This window comes from Oncorhynchus mykiss, chromosome 20 (assembly GCF_057628025.1).
Source record: "Oncorhynchus mykiss isolate SJ-2025 chromosome 20, ASM5762802v1, whole genome shotgun sequence".
Classification (NCBI taxonomy): domain Eukaryota; kingdom Metazoa; phylum Chordata; class Actinopteri; order Salmoniformes; family Salmonidae; genus Oncorhynchus; species Oncorhynchus mykiss.
This window is the reverse complement of record NC_143041.1, coordinates 27,297,447-27,315,721: the sequence shown is the minus strand read 5'-3', so window position 1 is coordinate 27,315,721 and position 18,275 is coordinate 27,297,447. Positions and strand designations below refer to the sequence as shown.

General features: G+C 43.8%; 1 protein-coding gene across 1 annotated transcript in view; it reads left to right on the top strand.

Annotated features, from left to right (window-relative positions):
• Nucleotides 1-318: 318 nt before the first annotated feature.
• fam20cb (FAM20C golgi associated secretory pathway kinase b) overlaps nt 319-18,275 on the top strand; it is a 79,974-nt gene continuing 62,017 nt past the window's right edge. The window contains exons 1-3 of the mRNA XM_036956017.2: nt 319-1,883; nt 2,229-2,407; nt 15,362-15,440. Coding sequence (XP_036811912.1) covers nt 1,144-1,883; nt 2,229-2,407; nt 15,362-15,440 — 998 coding nt within the window. The 5' untranslated portion in view covers nt 319-1,143. The remainder of the gene's footprint in view (nt 1,884-2,228; nt 2,408-15,361; nt 15,441-18,275) is intronic.

Genomic DNA, 18,275 nt, shown 5'->3' with positions numbered 1-18,275 from the left:
GTTTCTATACACATCCATACCGTCTGGTATTGCTGTGGTTGTTTTTGTATATACCGTGTGCTGATAATGCTGCTGTACAGATACTGCTGATTTGTTTGAATGAAGGCCCTGGACTGATACTGACATGTCTCCATGAGGATGCCTCCTTGATTGCACCAGATGCATTTCACTAATCAATAGACGTACATCATCTAACGTAGCTACATACAATATTGTGCCACAGTGGATTTTCACCACTGGGATGAGACGCCCTCTTCTTTCACAGTCTGGATTTGCAGGGGGAAATGTTTTTTAGGAAGAACACAGGCTACAGAAACAGGCAGGCAGGCACTTGAGCCTCAGATGGTTGCTGTCCCCCTCTCTCTCCGACTGTGGGAGAGACTCAGCCAATCTGTGCACGGTGACGCTGCACAAGGCTGGACGCGCTTCATCATAATATTTAACACACCCAACCTCAATCTCACATGCGAAGGACAGTGATTGTCTTTTTCCTAGCTCACAAGGCACACTGTAGTCTATCTCCGAGAGAGAAACCGAATCGGCACCTATCCGAATTATTTGTTTGATTCGTCTCGTTTTGGTTGTTTTGTATTGCCTGTCTTTATTCGGGATTTGCTTTGAACATTGCCATTTATTCTCATCCTGGGTCGCTTACTGTACTTTGCCTGCTGCGCCTTTACACGTTGTTTTATCGTTTCTAGTGGAAAAGGAGGAGTCTTTCGAGTAGTCTTCTTTTAAAATTATATTTTGACATTGGTGAATAGCGCTCTCGGCGCTTTTCCTATCCCGGACTGGACCAATGCGTAGCCCGTGCCCAGCGGATCCACGACAGCTCCGTTTCTCACACAGCAGAGTTCACGCTCAATGGCCGGACCGATGTGCTCCAGCAGACCCCGCCAACATACACCTCTGATGGATCATTTATCTACCGTTTTCGAGCTTCTTTCCAGACCCTTGCACTTCCTTTATACCGTGTATTGTGCGTAAAGCCTTGGGGTCGGAGCTGTAGAGCGAAAGCAATTGAGATAATGCCGCTTTCCCAACTCGACCGTTGGTCTGAACCGAGTCGACCTGTTTTACCTGGGCGCATGCGGAGAATCCTCTCGTTCTGAACCACAAAAGAAGCCTGCCGTCTGGATTTCTATGTGGTTGGAAATACAAAAGTTGAACACTGAAACATTTAGTCTACTCAAGACGGCAAGAAGTGAAGATGGTTACGTGTTCAACGTGTATTTCATTAAAGTGGCATCCAGCGTGATAAACATAATCAGTGATGTAGTGAGTCTGTTCATATGCGTGCTCATCATTTGCAGTAAATACTCGCAACTGCTCAAACAGGGGACTATGAAGATGATACTCTTCCGTAAATTCCGGGTTTTGATTCTCATGGTGTTTCTAATCGCCTGCTCGATGCACATCATGATAGACTTGTTACCAAAGCTGGAGAGGCGCAGCAACAGCGGCTGCTCCTGCTCGCACAAGCCGAGCGAGGACCCTCAGAACTGGGCTAAACACCGAGCTAGGTCGGGAGCGGAGTCAGGCTGGCCTAACAAACACACGCTGAGAATCCTCCAGGACTTCAGCAATGAGCCAAACTCCAACACCTCTTCCCATTCTCTGGAGAAGAACACCAAAGCGGGAAACAAAACGGAAGCCTTTAAACGGATTGAACATTATGCACAAAATGGTGACAAAAAGAGACGGTTCATACAGGACACTGTGGTCACCAAAAACATACCTGTCAAGAGTTCAAGGTTGCTGGCTCTGTTTGACCACCCGTTATTCAAGAGAGCCTTACCGTCTCTGACCGACGAAGACACCTTGTTCAACGTGAACACAGACATCAGATTTGACCCCAACGCCGCCACAGAGAATCAGGAATGGTAACATACATTTTTATATATTTATAGACCATCACCACAATCGAAAAGTGATAATTAGCCTCTTTAAATTCAACCCAAGACAATAGCACAAGTTAAACAAACAATACACCTAGGATATTATGTGGAAATTACACATTTCATCTTGTTATTTCACATTAATAAAGGTGTTTTTACACAAATGGTTATAGGCTACCTAAACATATTAGCAAATGTCTCTCTTGCAAATTCAAGTCATGTCCTGTCAAAACACCTCTTAACACATGAAACACTAAAAAGGAGGGTGGTTCAGGGCTACAGAAAAAACACGGATCACCTCCCTTCTCCTCCCTCCCCTCTTCCTCCCAGGCACGCTGAAGGGAACATGGAGGAGTACACTCCAACAGGAGGAGAGCTGACGGCTGACTCCTACCCCAACTGGCTCCGCTTCCACATAGGGATTAATCGATATGAGCTCTACTCCAGACATAACCTAGTCATCGATGCTCTGCTCAGGGACCTGGTCTCACAGAGAATCACCAGCGTCGGTAAGTGAGAGGAGAGGAGAGAAGGCAGCTTCTCTATAGCCCTGTCTCAGATCTGGTTGTACGTTATTCAGCCAAACCTTATGTCATATAGCAGGGTTAGACAACCCTGGTTAGACAACCCTGGTTAGACAACCCTGGTTCTGGAGTGCCGCATGCACTTCATTGTTTTGGTTTAACCAACATGGAAGTCCAGTTGTGTTGAATTTCGACTTAGCCCCGGGAAACGGGGGTGCTGAGGGTGCTGCAGCACCCCCTGAAAAACCAGAATAAAAAGAGTATATATATATATATATATATATAAAAAGTTGCAGCACCCCCACCCACAAACAGCTATGAATTTATTTTTGACTATGAATTTAGGCAATCACTGAACTGATACATTTTCTCAGTGTGTCAGGTGTGGTGCCTACAGTGTAGTTGGAACAGAATGCTGTAGTACCTGCGGCACTCCAGGAACAGGGTTGCCTACCCCTGTCATTGAGGTTGAGAAACTAGCCTGGTTCCAGATCTGTGTGTGGATTGTGTAGCCAACTCCTCTGACTATCATTGTTACAGAGGACTTGGCAAAGGCACAGACATATTTGGGACTGGCTAGTTTCTCCTCTGTATGGCACAACAACAGTCAGAGTAGTTAGCTAAACTAAGCACATAAGGGTCTTTCAATAAACTAGGGTACCAGTGAAGAATTTACCACACTGGACAACGTGTTACAGCTGTTAAGTCAATCATAATAATCTGCTGATTTGTTTCATGTCATTACATTAAGATATAAGGGGGGGGGGGGGGGGGGGGAATCAGAGCTACATTTAATACAATTCATAAGTTGATGTTTAATTCTTTGTCATGGTTGGTGTCTTGATGGATTTTTGTAAAAACCTGTGACATAAAACATGACTTTTCTCTCCTTGCATTTATGTCAGTGTAAGTTGACATTACTTCATATATTAAGCATTAATCAGTTCAATTTGACAATGAATGTGAACCCTGTAAGAATCCTGGATCGAGCTATCGGACAGTTTGTTGTATAGAGATCTCAGAAATGCAGTGTAACTACCTAACATTTTGTGTCTTCTTATGTTACGGGGTGAAAACCGTTTTCATGGGCACACAAATCCAAAATAATGAATTCAATTGCAAAATCGCAAGCCCCTAACCGAAAGAGTAACCTTAACTTGATACTTAAAACCTAAATTGATACTGTCATTAACGTGTTTTTTTAAATAATTCTGCCTAATACTTGATGGATGCGCATTTGGTGTGCAGCTGATTAGTTAGGCCGTGATATTTTCGCACGTCATCATCTGATCTAGAAAGGAATTTTCCGAATGACAGTCAAGTGACAAGCAGCTGTTCTGAGAGCACATGCGATGCAACAACAGCCCAAGTGCTGGGAAAAAGGTGGTTTCGAGGAATGTCCAGAATAATTTGGTGTCTCATTCGTTACGCTTGTGCCTAGATCCACGTTGGGTCTAAAATCACATGCGAATTGATGTTGATCATCTGTTGTTGTCTGCTTGATTTACAGCAGGGTGTCGTTAGATTTAACAGAGAAAGCATCAAGGTAATGTGTTCATGTTTTCGCATGTTTTTGTGCCTCAGATTGGACACTGTCTACTTTGCGCAGTTGTGTAGGATAGACTATTGCGCAACACCCAACACTATTCTGATGAATTATTCAGGATAAAATGACAACAAATTACATACCTAGTGGGCTTATTCACAACACGATCTGGTAATGAAATAACATGACAAATACATTTCGGTTTCCATGTTACACCTGCAATTTTAAACCATACAATTTCCTCAATTGTAATTATTGTAGTCAATTTAAAAGTTCTCCAGCTCTCTTAACTATCTGTGATTTACGTTATTGCTAAGTTTTTGTTTGAATTTCTGTTGCGGTAAAACCACTTGCGGTTATTGTTAGGATGACAACTTGTCTTTCCATACAAATCCTTCCATGAAAAAGGAACCTGGTTGTTGCTCACTTTCTCATTATAAAAAGCAATGGTGTAATTCAAATGGGGAGATGAATGATGCTGCTATTCATGGCTTTATTATGTGTCGTCGCGTCTGCCACATAGGCTACAGAAAAATCGTCATGCATCTAATCTATTTAGTCAGGCGATGTCCACATTATTCTCACATATTTTAGAATGAAATAATAATTGGAATGTTAATGCATTGGCAAGGCCTAAAAATTTTTTTTTTCTTGAAGTGGTAAGCGCCTATCTCGTTATACACGTTTTGCATGCATTTTGGGGGAAGTGGGCCCCACTGTACAATGATATAAATTATACGACTGTGTTACATTGAGGTCCTTGGAAATTACAGTTAAGTGCTTGAAAAAGTCCCTGAAAGTCCTTGAATTGGACTTGCCGATGTCTGTCTGATCGCTGCTTAAAGGATGTATACTATTAGTCCTATGTTGTGGTGTTGGTGGAGTTATGGGTCAATTTGCATGTATTCACTTTTATTCCTCTAAGTACACAGGTAAAACTGCCAAAAAATCATTTTTAGTTTTGTTTCAAACCATTTTGAAATGTTGATCCCAATGTCACACTTTGGCTCCATTATTCATAGAAAGACCCATAAACAGATCTGGGACCAGGCTATGTTCTCTCTTCAGATCCACACACAGTGAAACGAGAGAATGCAGGGTGGATGCAGCTTGGTCTGGCAGTATGGTCAACTACATGCTGCTCCCTCCAGCCCATGTAATTACATAGCTATATGACTGAGTGGCTAGGATGTGAATGTCAATTGAGACTACAAAATCCAGCAGTTGGTAGTATGGGTTTTGCTTTGTATAGCAGGCCTAGCTACAGTCAGACCTACTTCACTCATTTACAGATATTTGGTCGTGTGAATTTGACGAGTTTATTTCCAAAACTCTACATCCACCAATATTTCACATTTGAGTTTTTTCACCAGGAATTATTGCTTATGGGTACCTTCATGTGTGTGTAATATATTACTGTTGTCAGATTTTTAATTAATAGATTCTAGGGGTCTATTAAAATTAGTTTTTTTCTGCAGTGTTTAGCTGGAATGCATCTATTCTGTATATTTGAGTGTGATATTTGATTGTCTCACCTAGCTATCTTAAGATGAATGTACTAACTAAGAGCATATGTTAAATGACAAAAATTTTTGAAAGTAAGTATTTTACATACAGATCTCATATTACTGTATTGATATATATTGATGTCAGAAATGTATAATTTGTACAGTTCTTTATAAAAAAAGGTAGTTATTTGCTACATTTGACTGTGTAAAACCTAGCAGTACTACTTATTTATCTGAGAGTGAGGTGTATATACACTACCCGGTCAAACGTTTTAGAACACCTACTCATTCAAGGGGTTTTCTTCATTTTTACTATTTTCTACATTGTAGAATAATAGTGAAGACATCAAACTATGAAATAACACATATGGAATCATGTAGCAACCAAAAAAGTGTTTAACAAATCCAAATCTATATTTCGTATTTGAGATTCTTCAAATAGCCACCCTTTGCCTTGATGACAACTTTGCACACTCTTGGCATTCTCTCAACCAGCTTCACCTGGAATGCTTTTCCAACATATGCTGAGCACTTGTTAGCTGCTTTTCCTTAACTCTGCAGTTTGACTTATCCCAAACCATCTCAATTTGGTTGAGGTCGGGGGATTGTGGAGACCAGGTCATCTGATGCAGCACTCCATCACTCTCCTTCTTGTTAAAAATAGCCCTTACACAGTCTGGAGGTGTGTTGGGTCATTCTCCTGTTGAAAAACAAATGATAGTCCCACTAAGCCAAAACCAGATGGGATGGCGTATCGCTGCAGAATGCTGTGGTAGCCATGCTGGTTAAGTGTGCCTTGAATCTGTTCACCTACTCTGCGCTCACAAAGACACAGCGGTTGGAATCAAAAATCTCAAATCTGGACTCATCAGACCAAAGGTGAGATTTCCACTGGTCTGATGTCCATTGCTAGTGTTTCTTGGCCCAAGCAAGTCTCGTCTTCTTATTGGTGTCCTTTAGTAGTGGTTTCTTTGTAGCAATTAAACCGTGAAGGCCTGATTCACACAGTCTCCTCTGAACTGTTGATGTTGAGATGTGTCTGTTACTTGAACACAGTGAAGCATTTATTTGGGCTGCAATTTCTGAGACTGTTAACTCTAATGAACTTCATTAGAGTTACCAGCCTTATCCTCTGCAAATCAAATCACATTTTATTGGTCACATACACATGGTTAGCAGATGTTAATGCGAGTGTGGCGAAATGCTTGTGCTTCTAGTTCTGACAATGCAGTAATATCTAACAAGTAATCTAACAAATTCACAACAACTACCTTATACACACAAATGTAAAGGGATGAATTAAAAATATGTACATATAAATATATGGATGAGCGATGGCCGTGCGGCATAGGCAAGATGCAGTAGATGGTATAGAATACAGTATATACAGTGGGGCAAAAAAGTATTTAGTTAGCCACCAATTGTGCAAGTTCTCCCACTTAAAAAGATGAGAGAGGCCTGTAATTTTCATCATAGGTACACTTCAACTATGACAGACAAAATGAGAAAAAAATCCAGAAAATCACATTGTAGGATTTGTAATGAATTTATTTGCAAATTATGGTGGGAAAAAAGTATGGGTGGGTGAGGGCTTTGTATGCATCACGGAAGTTAGAATAGCAATGTGTCACGAACGTCGTATGAATAATTGGACCAAGGCGCAGCGTGAGTAGAGACTTCCAAAAGTCTCTAAACTTCCAAAACAACAAAGATATAATGATCGTGAAATACGTAGGGCACATAGGCACTCATACAAAACAATTTCCCCCATAGCAGGTGGGAAAAAGGACACAATAAGTATGATCCCCAATTAGAGGTAACGATTATCAGCTGCCTCCAATTGGGAACCATACACCCACACCAACATAGAAATATAATACCTAGAAACCCCCTAGTCACGCCCTGACCTATTACACCATAGAGAACCCCGAGGGCTCTCTATGGTCAGGGCATGACAGTACCCCCCACCCCCCCAAGGTGTGGACTCCGACCGCAAAACCTGAAACTAGATGGGGAGGGTTAGGGTGGGCAACTAGTGTCGGTGGCGGCTCCGGTGCGGGACGTAGCACCGTTTAGACAGCCGATCCGGCCATGGAGCCATGAGGGACTGGACGCTGTGCCTGGACTGGGCACCGGCGCAGAGGAAGGCTCCGGCCATGGAGCGGGACTGGACGCCGTGTCTGAACTGAGCACCGGCGCAGAGGAAGGCTCCGGCCTTGGGACTGGCAATGGAAGCTCCGGGCCGTGGACCATCACTGGAGGCTCTGAACTGTGAACCGTCGCTGGAGGCTCTGAACTGTGAACCATCACTGGAAGCTCTGGACTGTGAACCGTCGCTGGAAGCTCTGGACTGTGAACCATCACTGGAAGCTCTGGACTGTGAACCGTCGCTGGAAGCTCTGAACTGTGAACCATCACTGGAAGCTCTGGACTGTGAACCGTCGCTGGAAGCTCTGGACTGTGAACCGTCGCTGGAGGCTCTGAACTGTGAACCATCACTGGAGGCTCTGAACTGTGAACCATCGCTGGAAGCTCTGAACTGTGAACCATCACTGGAAGCTCTGGACTGTGAACCGTCGCTGGAAGCTCTGGACTGTGAACCATCACTGGAAGCTCTGAACTGTGAACCATCACTGGAAGCTCTTGACTGTGAACCGTCGCTGGAAGCTCTGGACTGTGAACCGTCGCTGGAGGCTCTGAACTGTGAACCATCACTGGAGGCTCTGAACTGTGAACCATCGCTGGAAGCTCTGGACTGTGAACCATCACTGGAACCTCTGGACTGTGAACCATCACTGGAAGCTCTGGACTGTGAACCGTCGCTGGAGGCTCTGAACTGTGAACCATCACTGGAGGCTCTGAACTGTGAACCGTCGCTGGAAGCTCTGGACTGTGAACCGTCGCTGGAAGCTCTGGACTGTGAACCGTCGCTGGAGGCTCTGAACTGTGAACCATCACTGGTGCGTGGAGCCGGCACAGGTTGCACCGGATTGATGACACGCTCCTCAGGGCGAGTGCGGGGAGCCGGCACAGGACGTACCGGGCTGGGAAGGCGCACTGGGAAGGCGCACTGGAGGCCTGGTGCGTGGAGCCTGCACAGGTTGCACCAGACTGATGACACACTCTTCAAAACGCCTGCGCTGCAGCATACTCCTAGCCAACATCTCTTTACGATATCCCTCCTCAAACTGCTCCATCGACTCCCAGACGGTCTCTGGCTCTCTCCTTGGCTCGGCCGACCGCTCCTTGTGCCCCCTCCCAAAAAAACTTGGGGTTGCCCTTAGGCTGTTTGTGGCCGCGGACCCCTGCGTCGTCGCTGTCCTCCTTTACTCCTTGGTGACTCCCGCAAAGGAAGGGTCTCGCATCCACCTAGTATCTCTTCCCATGGCCAACTCTCCTTCACCTCCTGGGCACGCTGCTTGGTCCTGACTAGGGGGGATATTCTGTCACGACCATCGTATGAATAATTGGACCAAGGCACAGCGTGAGTAGAGTTCCACATTTTAATGATAGTGAAATTTCCAAAACAACAAAGATATAACGATCGTGAAATACGTAGCGAATGTAGGCACTCATACAAAACAATATCTCCCATAGTAGGTGGGATAAAGGACACACTAAATATGATCCCCAATTAGAGGTAATGATTATCAGTTGCATCCAATTGGGAACCATACACACACACCAACATAGAAATATAATACCTAGAAACCCCCCTAGTCACGCTCTGACCTATTACACCATAGAAAACCCAGAGGGCTCTCTATGGTCAGGGCGTGCCACAATGGTACAGAATGCAACCAGCTCGTGTCGCGCATTTTATATGCTGAAAGAATTTAGTAAGTCTTGTTCTCAGGTTAGCTTTGTTAAAATCCCCAGCTACAATAAATGCAGCCTCAGGATGTATGGATTCCAGTTTGCATAGAGTCCAGTGAAGTTCTTTCAGGGCCGACGAGGTATTTGCTTGGGGGGAATGTACACGGCTGTGACTATAATCGAAGAGAATTCTCTTGGAAGATAATGCGGTCGGCATTTGATTGCAAGGAATTCTAGGTCAGGTGAACAAAAGGAATTGAGTTCTTGTATGTTTTTGTGATTACACCACGACTCGTTAATCATAAGGTCAACCCCCTTAATCAATAATCAACCCCCACACTTCAACCCCCATAATCAACCCCCACACTTCTTCTTACAAGAGAGATGTTTGTTTCTGTCAGCGCAATGCATGAAGAAACCAGATGGCTGTACCAACTCTGACAACATATCCTGGGTGAGCCATGTTTCTGTGACACAGAGAATGTTACAATCTCTGATGTCTCTCTGGAAGGAAACCCGTGCCCTAATTTCGTCCACCTTGTTATCTAGAGATTGGACATTGGCGAGTAATATGCTCGGAAGGGTGGATGGTGTGCTCGCCTTCTGAGTTTGACCAGTAGGCCGCTTCTTCTGCCTCTCCTGCGGCGACCGCTTTGTTTTGGGCCGGCCTCTGGGATAATATCACATGTCCAGGGTGGAGATCCGAGCAAAGGATCCTCTTCGGGAAATACGTATTCCTGGTCATAATGTTGGTAAGTTGACATCACATTTATATCCAGTGTTTTTCCCGGCTGTATGTAATAACACTTGAGATTTTCTGGGCTAACAATGTAAGAGATAATACATGAAAAAACTATTAACTGCATAGTTTCCTAAGGACCTGAAACGAGGTGACCATCTCTGTCGGCGCCATCTTTTGCAGCAGAGGTAACTTTGAGTCTTTCTTTTCTGCGGTGGTCCTCATGAGAGCCAGATTCATCATAGCGCTTGATGGTTTTTGCGACTGCACTTGAAGAAACTTTCTAAGTTCTTGACATTTTCCGATTTGACTGACCTTCATGTCTTAAAGTAATAATGGACTGTCGTTTCTCTTTGTTTATTTGAGCTGTTCTTGCCATAATATGGACTTGGTCTTTTACCAAATAGGGCTATCTTCTGTATACCACCCCTACCATGTCACAATACAACTCAAATGCATTAAGAAGGAAAGAAATTCCAAAAATGAACTTTTAAAAAAGGCACCCCTGTCAATTGAAATGCATTCCAGGTGACTACCTCATGAAGCTGGTTGAGAGAATGCCAAGAGTGTGCAAATCTGTCTTTAAGGCAAAAGGTGGCTACTTTGAAGAATCTCAAATATTAAATATATTTTGATTTGTTTAACACTTTTGTTACTACATGATTTCATGTGTTATTTCATTGTTTTGATGTCTTCACTATTATTCTACAATGTAGAAAATTGAAAAAATAAAGAAAAACCCTGGAATGAGTATGTGTGTTAAAACTGTATATATATAAAACAAATCCTTTTTTTTTTCGATTAGTAATGTTACTGTCCCCACTACAACAACATCAAATATACCTCAATACACGTCATTTTTTAGCATTCCATGAATTCCTATGGATGATTGCTCCTACTGGGGAGTGCCAATATGTGTTACGCGGAGTGGAACAGGGGAACCCAAAGAGCAGACTCAGACAAGGAGACTGGGATGAAGTAACCAGGATATTTATTGAAACACAGGATGGAGTGCAGGGGGGAGGGGTCCAGAGGGGAATCCAAGGGAGTAGTAGAGTGGGGAATCCAGGACAGAGTAGCAGGATGACGAGATGTGGGACAGGAGACAGGGACCAGAGTCAGAACGGGCAGAACCGTAGTGGAGAGGAAAACAGCGTCAGGCAGGGAAACAGGATCTGAGTAGTAACAAATGGCTAGAAGCGTAGACTGACTGAGCAGAGATTACGATCTGGCAGCGTGGAAGTGGCAGAACTGAGTATTTGTAGAGGTCTTGATTATGGAACAGGTTGCAGCTGGTGGGGATCTGCTCTGACTCCAGCACACCTGTCTCCGCCCACACAATCACACACACACTGAGAGAGAGGGAGAGGGAGAGACTACTGGGGGAGTGGTGGCAGGTCAAGTAGACACAGGATGAGCAGTAGAGGGCGTGGCAGGAGCAGATGTAACAATATGACAGACCGGTGGCTTCAGACGTGTCTCAATGGCCAATACATAGCATCAGCAATCCAGGGTTTATATACATAATTGGTTACGACCCCTCTTTATCTGATTTCTGCAACGGAAGTTCCCCAGGCTTCCCGTTTTAGGGAAGCCTGGTATTTGACGAGGGCATCTGATTACTAAGTGAGTATGCCAACAGTCTAGAGACTGAAGCATTGACATTTCCACTTGAACTTTTCACCCTCTTCTCTCCTTTGTACAGCACTTGTCAACATCTCTTTAACATGAAACAGCATGTTCTTCTTTTGAAAGACCATAAATGTGATTATTTTCAGTGCTGCTTCTTTGACTGATCATGTCAATAAAGCATAGCTGTTTTACTGAAGAGAAAACCTTCACCGTGGTGACCATTCACTAAAGCACATGGTTCAATCTAAAGCACACAGTCCAATCTATTAAGCTTTAGTGGCTCTCTTTTGGGGGCAATATGTTTTACTGACCAAGAAAGTGACTTTGTTGAATTTTGTCCATTTTTGATGGCTTGTTGTGTGTGTGTGTGTGAGAGAGACAAGGTGTGAGTGAGTGAGAGACTGAGAGACTCACACAGAGACCGAGAGACACACACACAGACCGAGTGACTGAGAGGCACACAGAGAGGCCGAGAGACACACACAGAGACCGAGAGACACACACAGAGATCGAGAGACACACACAGAGACCGAGAGACCCACACAGAGGCCGAGAGACACACACAGAGGTCGAGAGTCCGAGAGACACACACAGAGTCCGAGAGACCGAGAGACACACAAAGAGACAGAGAGACCGAGAGACACACAAAGAGACAGACAGAGACCGAGAGACACACAAAGAGACAGAGAGACCGAGAGACACACAAAGAGACAGACAGAGACCGAGAGACACACAAAGAGACAGACAGAGACCGAGAGACACACAAAGAGACAGAGAGACCGAGAGACACACAAAGAGACAGACAGAGACCGAGAGACACACACAGAGACAGACAGAGACCGAGAGACACACACAGAGATCGAGAGACACACACAGAGGCCGAGAGACACACAAAGAGACAGAGAGACCGAGAGACACACAAAGAGACAGACAGAGACCGAGAGACACACAAAGAGACAGACAGAGACCGAGAGACACACAAAGAGACAGACAGAGACCGAGAGACACACAAAGAGACAGACAGAGACCGAGAGACACACAAAGAGACAGACAGAGACCGAGAGACACACACAGAGATCGAGAGACACACACAGAGACCGAGAGACCCACACAGAGGCCGAGAGACACACAAAGAGACAGAGAGACCGAGAGACACACAAAGAGACAGACAGAGACCGAGAGACACACAAAGAGACAGACAGAGACCGAGAGACACACAAAGAGACAGACAGAGACCGAGAGACACACAAAGAGACAGAGAGACCGAGAGACACACAAAGAGACAGACAGAGACCGAGAGACACACAAAGAGACAGAGAGACCGAGAGACACACAAAGAGACAGAGAGACCGAGAGACACACAAAGAGACAGAGAGACCGAGAGACACACAAAGAGACAGAGAGACCGAGAGACACACAAAGAGACAGAGAGACCGAGAGACACACAAAGAGACAGAGAGACCGAGAGACACACAAAGAGACAGAGAGACCGAGAGACACACAAAGAGACAGAGAGACCGAGAGACACACAAAGAGACAGAGAGACCGAAAGACAGAGACCCAAAGACAGACAGAGACCGAGAGACCGACAGTGAGAGACAGACAGACCAAGAGACCGACAGTGAGAGACAGACAGACAGACAGATGGAAGAAAGAACACAGAGAGAGGAGAGAGAGAGAGCAAATGAGTGAAGAAATAAACACAAAGAGAAGATAGGCTATGCCCACTGCCCACAAAATGAGGTGGAAACTGAGCTGCACTTTCTGACCTCCTGCCAAATGTATGACCATATTAGAGACACACATTTCCCACAGATCACAAAGACCCACAAAGAATTTGAAAGCAAATCAAACATTGATAAACTCCCATATTTGTTAGGAGAACTATCACAGTGTGCAATCACAGCAGCAAGATCTGTGACCCGTTGCCATGAGAAAAGGGCAACCAGTGGAACACAAACAACATTGTAAATACAATCTATATTTATCTGTTTATTTATATTCCCCTACCTACCATTGGTACTTCAAAAAATGTCACATAACATTTGAAATGCCTTTATCTTTCTGAAGCCTTTGTGAGTGCAATGTTTACTCTTAATTTACATATACTTGTTTTTTGTTGTTTTTTGTTGTCACATTTGTTGATTGTTTATTTCACTTGCTGTGGCAATGTAAACATGTTTCCCATGTCAATAAAGCCCCTTTGAATTTAATTGAGACAGAGAGCGGGAGTGAGAGAGAGAGAGAGAGACAGAGAGAGACAGATAGAGAGACAGAGAGAGACAGATAGAGAGAGAGACAGATAGAGAGAGATAGAGACAGAGAGAGAGAGAGAGAGAGAGAGAGAGAGAGAGACAGATAGAGAAAGAGACAGAGAGACAGATAGAGAGACAGAGAGAGACAGATAGAGAGACAGAGAGAGACAGATAGAGAGAGAGACAGAGAGAGACAGATAGAGAGAGAGACAGAGAGAGACAGAGACAGAGAGAGACAGATAGAGAGAGAGAGAGAGAGAGAGAGAGACAGAGAGAGACAGATAGAGAGAGACAGATAGAGAGACAGAGAGAGACAGATAGAGAGACAGAGAGAGACAGATAGAGAGAGAGACAGATAGAGAGAGATAGAGAAAGAGACAGAGAGAGAGGTGGAAACTGAGCAGCACTTCCTAACCTCCTGCCAAATGTATGACCATATTAGAGGCATATTTCCCTCAGATTACACAAACACAAATAATTCAAAAACAAAGCCAATTTCAATCATATCTGTTGGGTGAAATACCACAGTGTGCCATCACAGCAGCAAGATTTGTGACCTGTTGCCACAAGAAAAGGGCAACCAGTGAAGCACAAACACCATTGTAAATACAACCCATACTTTATTCTCCCTTTTGTACTATTTGCACATAATACGACATTTGAAATGTCTTTATTCTTTTGGAACGTTTGTGAGTGTAATGTTTACTGTTCATTTTATTGTTTATATCACTTTGGTTTATTATCTAGTTCACTTGCTTAGGCAATGTTAACATGTGTTTCCCATGCCAATAAAGCCCTCAAATTGAATTGAATTTAAAATGGAGAGAGACAGAGACTGAGGGAAGAAAGAACAGAGAGGAAATGAGGGAAGAAAGGAGAGAACAGAGAGAACAGAGAGAGAAAGAACAGAGAGCAATGTGATTGCACTCTCTATCCTTCACCTTCCAGTCTCCTTCCTGATCAAACAAACACTGTGATATCATCTGTCACTCACTCTAAGTACACTTGTTGCTTTCAAGACAGCTGGGAACTCTGAAAAAAACTAGGTCAAATCAGGACGTCAGCGATCTTCAGGTCGGAAAGTCAGAGCTCTAGAAAGATGCCAGAGTTTCTGACTTGGAATTCTGAGTTGGATGACGGTTCAAAAATATTTTTCCCATTCTGAGCTCGCTTTTCTTCTCCAGAGTTTCCAGCTGTCTTGATCACACTAAAGTCTGAGATCTCTGAGTTCTGAATTCCCAGTTGTTTTGAAAAACAGTTAGGCACACAGTCTGAAGTGAATCAGTGGGAGAAGTTGACCATCCTCTGGGGGGGATCATTACATGATTGACTAGATCATATTTGATGGTGTACTCTATAATGTCATTCGGTGAGAAAAGTATTCTGCCATACTGTACATTTGCTGCCAATGACTATTTTTGTTGTTTGTATTTTTTCCAACAGCCATGAAGTCTGGAGGCACCCAACTGAAACTGATCATGACGTTCCAGAACTATGGACAGGCTCTGTTCAAACCTATGAAGTAAGTAGACTGCTTATGCCAATCTACATAGATGTGTGTGTATTGTGTATATGTTGTGTAATTTGATAGATATTACTTGTTAGATATTACTGCACTGTGGGAGCTAGAAGCACAAGCATTTCGCTACAGCCGCAATAACATCTGCTAATCACGTGTATGTGACCAATAACATTGGATTTGATTTGATTTGACTGCCTATGCCAACCAGAAATGCTTCTCATGGTGATGTATTGTAGAGGTTCAATAGGCTATGTGTACAGTTCCGCAAGGGGATAATCTCAACGTGGTCTCAGAGCATTTCGTAAATCCAAGACACTCCATTTGGAATGATATGTTACGGTATGGTATGTATTAATGAGTGGGTGTCCATCATCCATTTCGTATATAATATGATATAAATTACAATTCATATGATATGTTACGAATTTGCAAAACGTTTGATATGTTACGAATTCCAATTTGTTTTGGGTAACATTAGCTAGGGGTGGCTAATGCTAATGTTAGCTAACTAGCTAACGTTAGCTAGGCTAGGGGTTAGGGGTTAATGGTAGGGTTAGGGGTTAATGGTAGGGTTAGGAGTTAGGTTAAAGGGGAAGGGTTAGCTAAAAGGGTTACGGTTAGGGGAAGGGTTAGCTAAAAGGGTTACGGTTAGGGGAAGGGTTAGCTAAAAGGGTTACGGTTAGGGGAATGGTTAGCTAACATGCGAAGAAGTTCCAATATAGCTAAAAAGTAGTAAGTAGTTGCAAAGTCGCTAAATTGCTGAAGTTGTCCGTGATGAGATTCAAACACGCAACCTTTGGGTTGCTAGATGTTCGCGTATACGCCCACCCATCTGTTGCTAGACATTCACATTATACTGTACGTCCACCCACCCACCCTGATCGACCAACCAACCAAACAACCACCCACCCACCCTCCTTTCATTTTTGTCTTAAATAACCTTCTGTTTTATGTAACCATACCAAACGTAAAATATCATACTCATTTCAGTGTTCCGGATTTATGTTCACTTGTCTATGAGAGTAGTCTGACAATCTAGATCAGGGGTCTCCGACAGGTAGTTCCCGCAAGCTACCAGTCGCAGCTCTATGAGTAGCTTGCCAATTCTTTCTTAAAACAGATTTCGGGAAAATACCAAATCTAATTTTATGGGGCCGGTCATGCCAAATATAGTTTATTAACCATTATTTTACCGGGTATATTGACAGAAAACCCACCTATTGTACAACAAGGACCCAGGGAAGACTTGCAGGGTACGGGAGAAGAGAAGAATGTGTCTATTTGAAGGCTATAAAAAAAGGAGAGTAGGTCGCGACATGTTAAATAAAAATAATATTACAAAAAAATAATAATTCTAGAAAAGGTTGGAGACCCCTGATCTAGATGAATAAAGGTTAAATGAAAACAACAATGATTTAATTTATCCTTATTTGTATCCAGGTTGTCCATATTGTGATGATACTATACTTCCTGATGATAGACTTGGTCCTTTAGCCCTAATCCCTTTCGTGATTGTTGTAGCTAGCTGGGTTTTAAATGTAATTCCTTTTGTTATCGTAATTGTAATTGAATTGAGGGTTAATCATTGTCACCCTCCTGTTGTGTTTGGCCTCAGTGTCAGTGTGGAGAGCTGGGTTAAGCCTGTGGATGATCGCAGGGAGGAGGAGGATGAGGAGCAGGTGGTGGAGGCAGAGACAAGCTATTCAGAGGCTGTCATAATTACTAACTACTTCAGTCTACTCACATAAAGTCAAGCTAGACGCACCTCAAATCACCCTGACATAACTTTGTGTGTGTGTGTGTGTGTGTGTGTGTGTGTGTGTGTGCGCGTGTGCGTGTGTACGCAGCTGTAACATCGCAAAGAGGCTCAGAGGAGGAGCATACCAACAAATGCTGAAATACAATACAAATCTATCCAGATTATCTCTCTGCGGTACACTAATATTGAATTTAAAACAGAAACAAATCTATTTGTTGTCTGCAGCTGTCAACTCATCTCCGGTAGGATCCCCTTGGTGTTCCTCTAATCTAGAGAAAGGAGGGGCAGGAGGAGTATGAGGGTTGTTTTCACTCCCCCGTCTTGATACACTTCATTTAACAAAACATGGCCATCCCAACTGTCTTGACAGTTGGACGCCATTCTCCGTCCAGCTGAATTGGCATACATATCCTGTCACTCCTCCATACTATCCCCAATTTTGTTTGTTTACCATGCTTGTGGGGACTTCTGGTCCCCACAAGTATAGTTAATCCCGTCCACACACACACACACTGACATACACGCACACATACACACTGACATACATGCACACATACACACTGACATGCACACACACATACACACTGACATACACGCACACATACACACTGACATGCACACACACATACACACTGACATACACGCACACATACACACTGACATGCACACACACATACACACTGACATACACGCACACATACACACTGACATACACGCACACATACACACTGACATGCACACACACATACACACTGACATACAGTGACATACACGCACACACCGTTCCATAACACCCCACCAACTCACACCTCTCTCCTCAATCTGTTGGCGTGTTGTCACATGGTGCATCAAAGAGACAGAGGTGCAACATCAAAGACTTCATAGGGCATCAGCTTCTCCTCTGAACACAAATGCATCATGGGAGAGATCGGGCTCCTTCTACCAGTAAACCAGTTTCAGAATAGAAAGACACAGAGCAAGTGCAGAGCAGAAATCCAATGGTGCTGCTCTTTATCGATCCCTTGTCTATCTCTCGCTCTATCTCTCGCTCTATCTCTCGCTCTATCTCTCGCTCT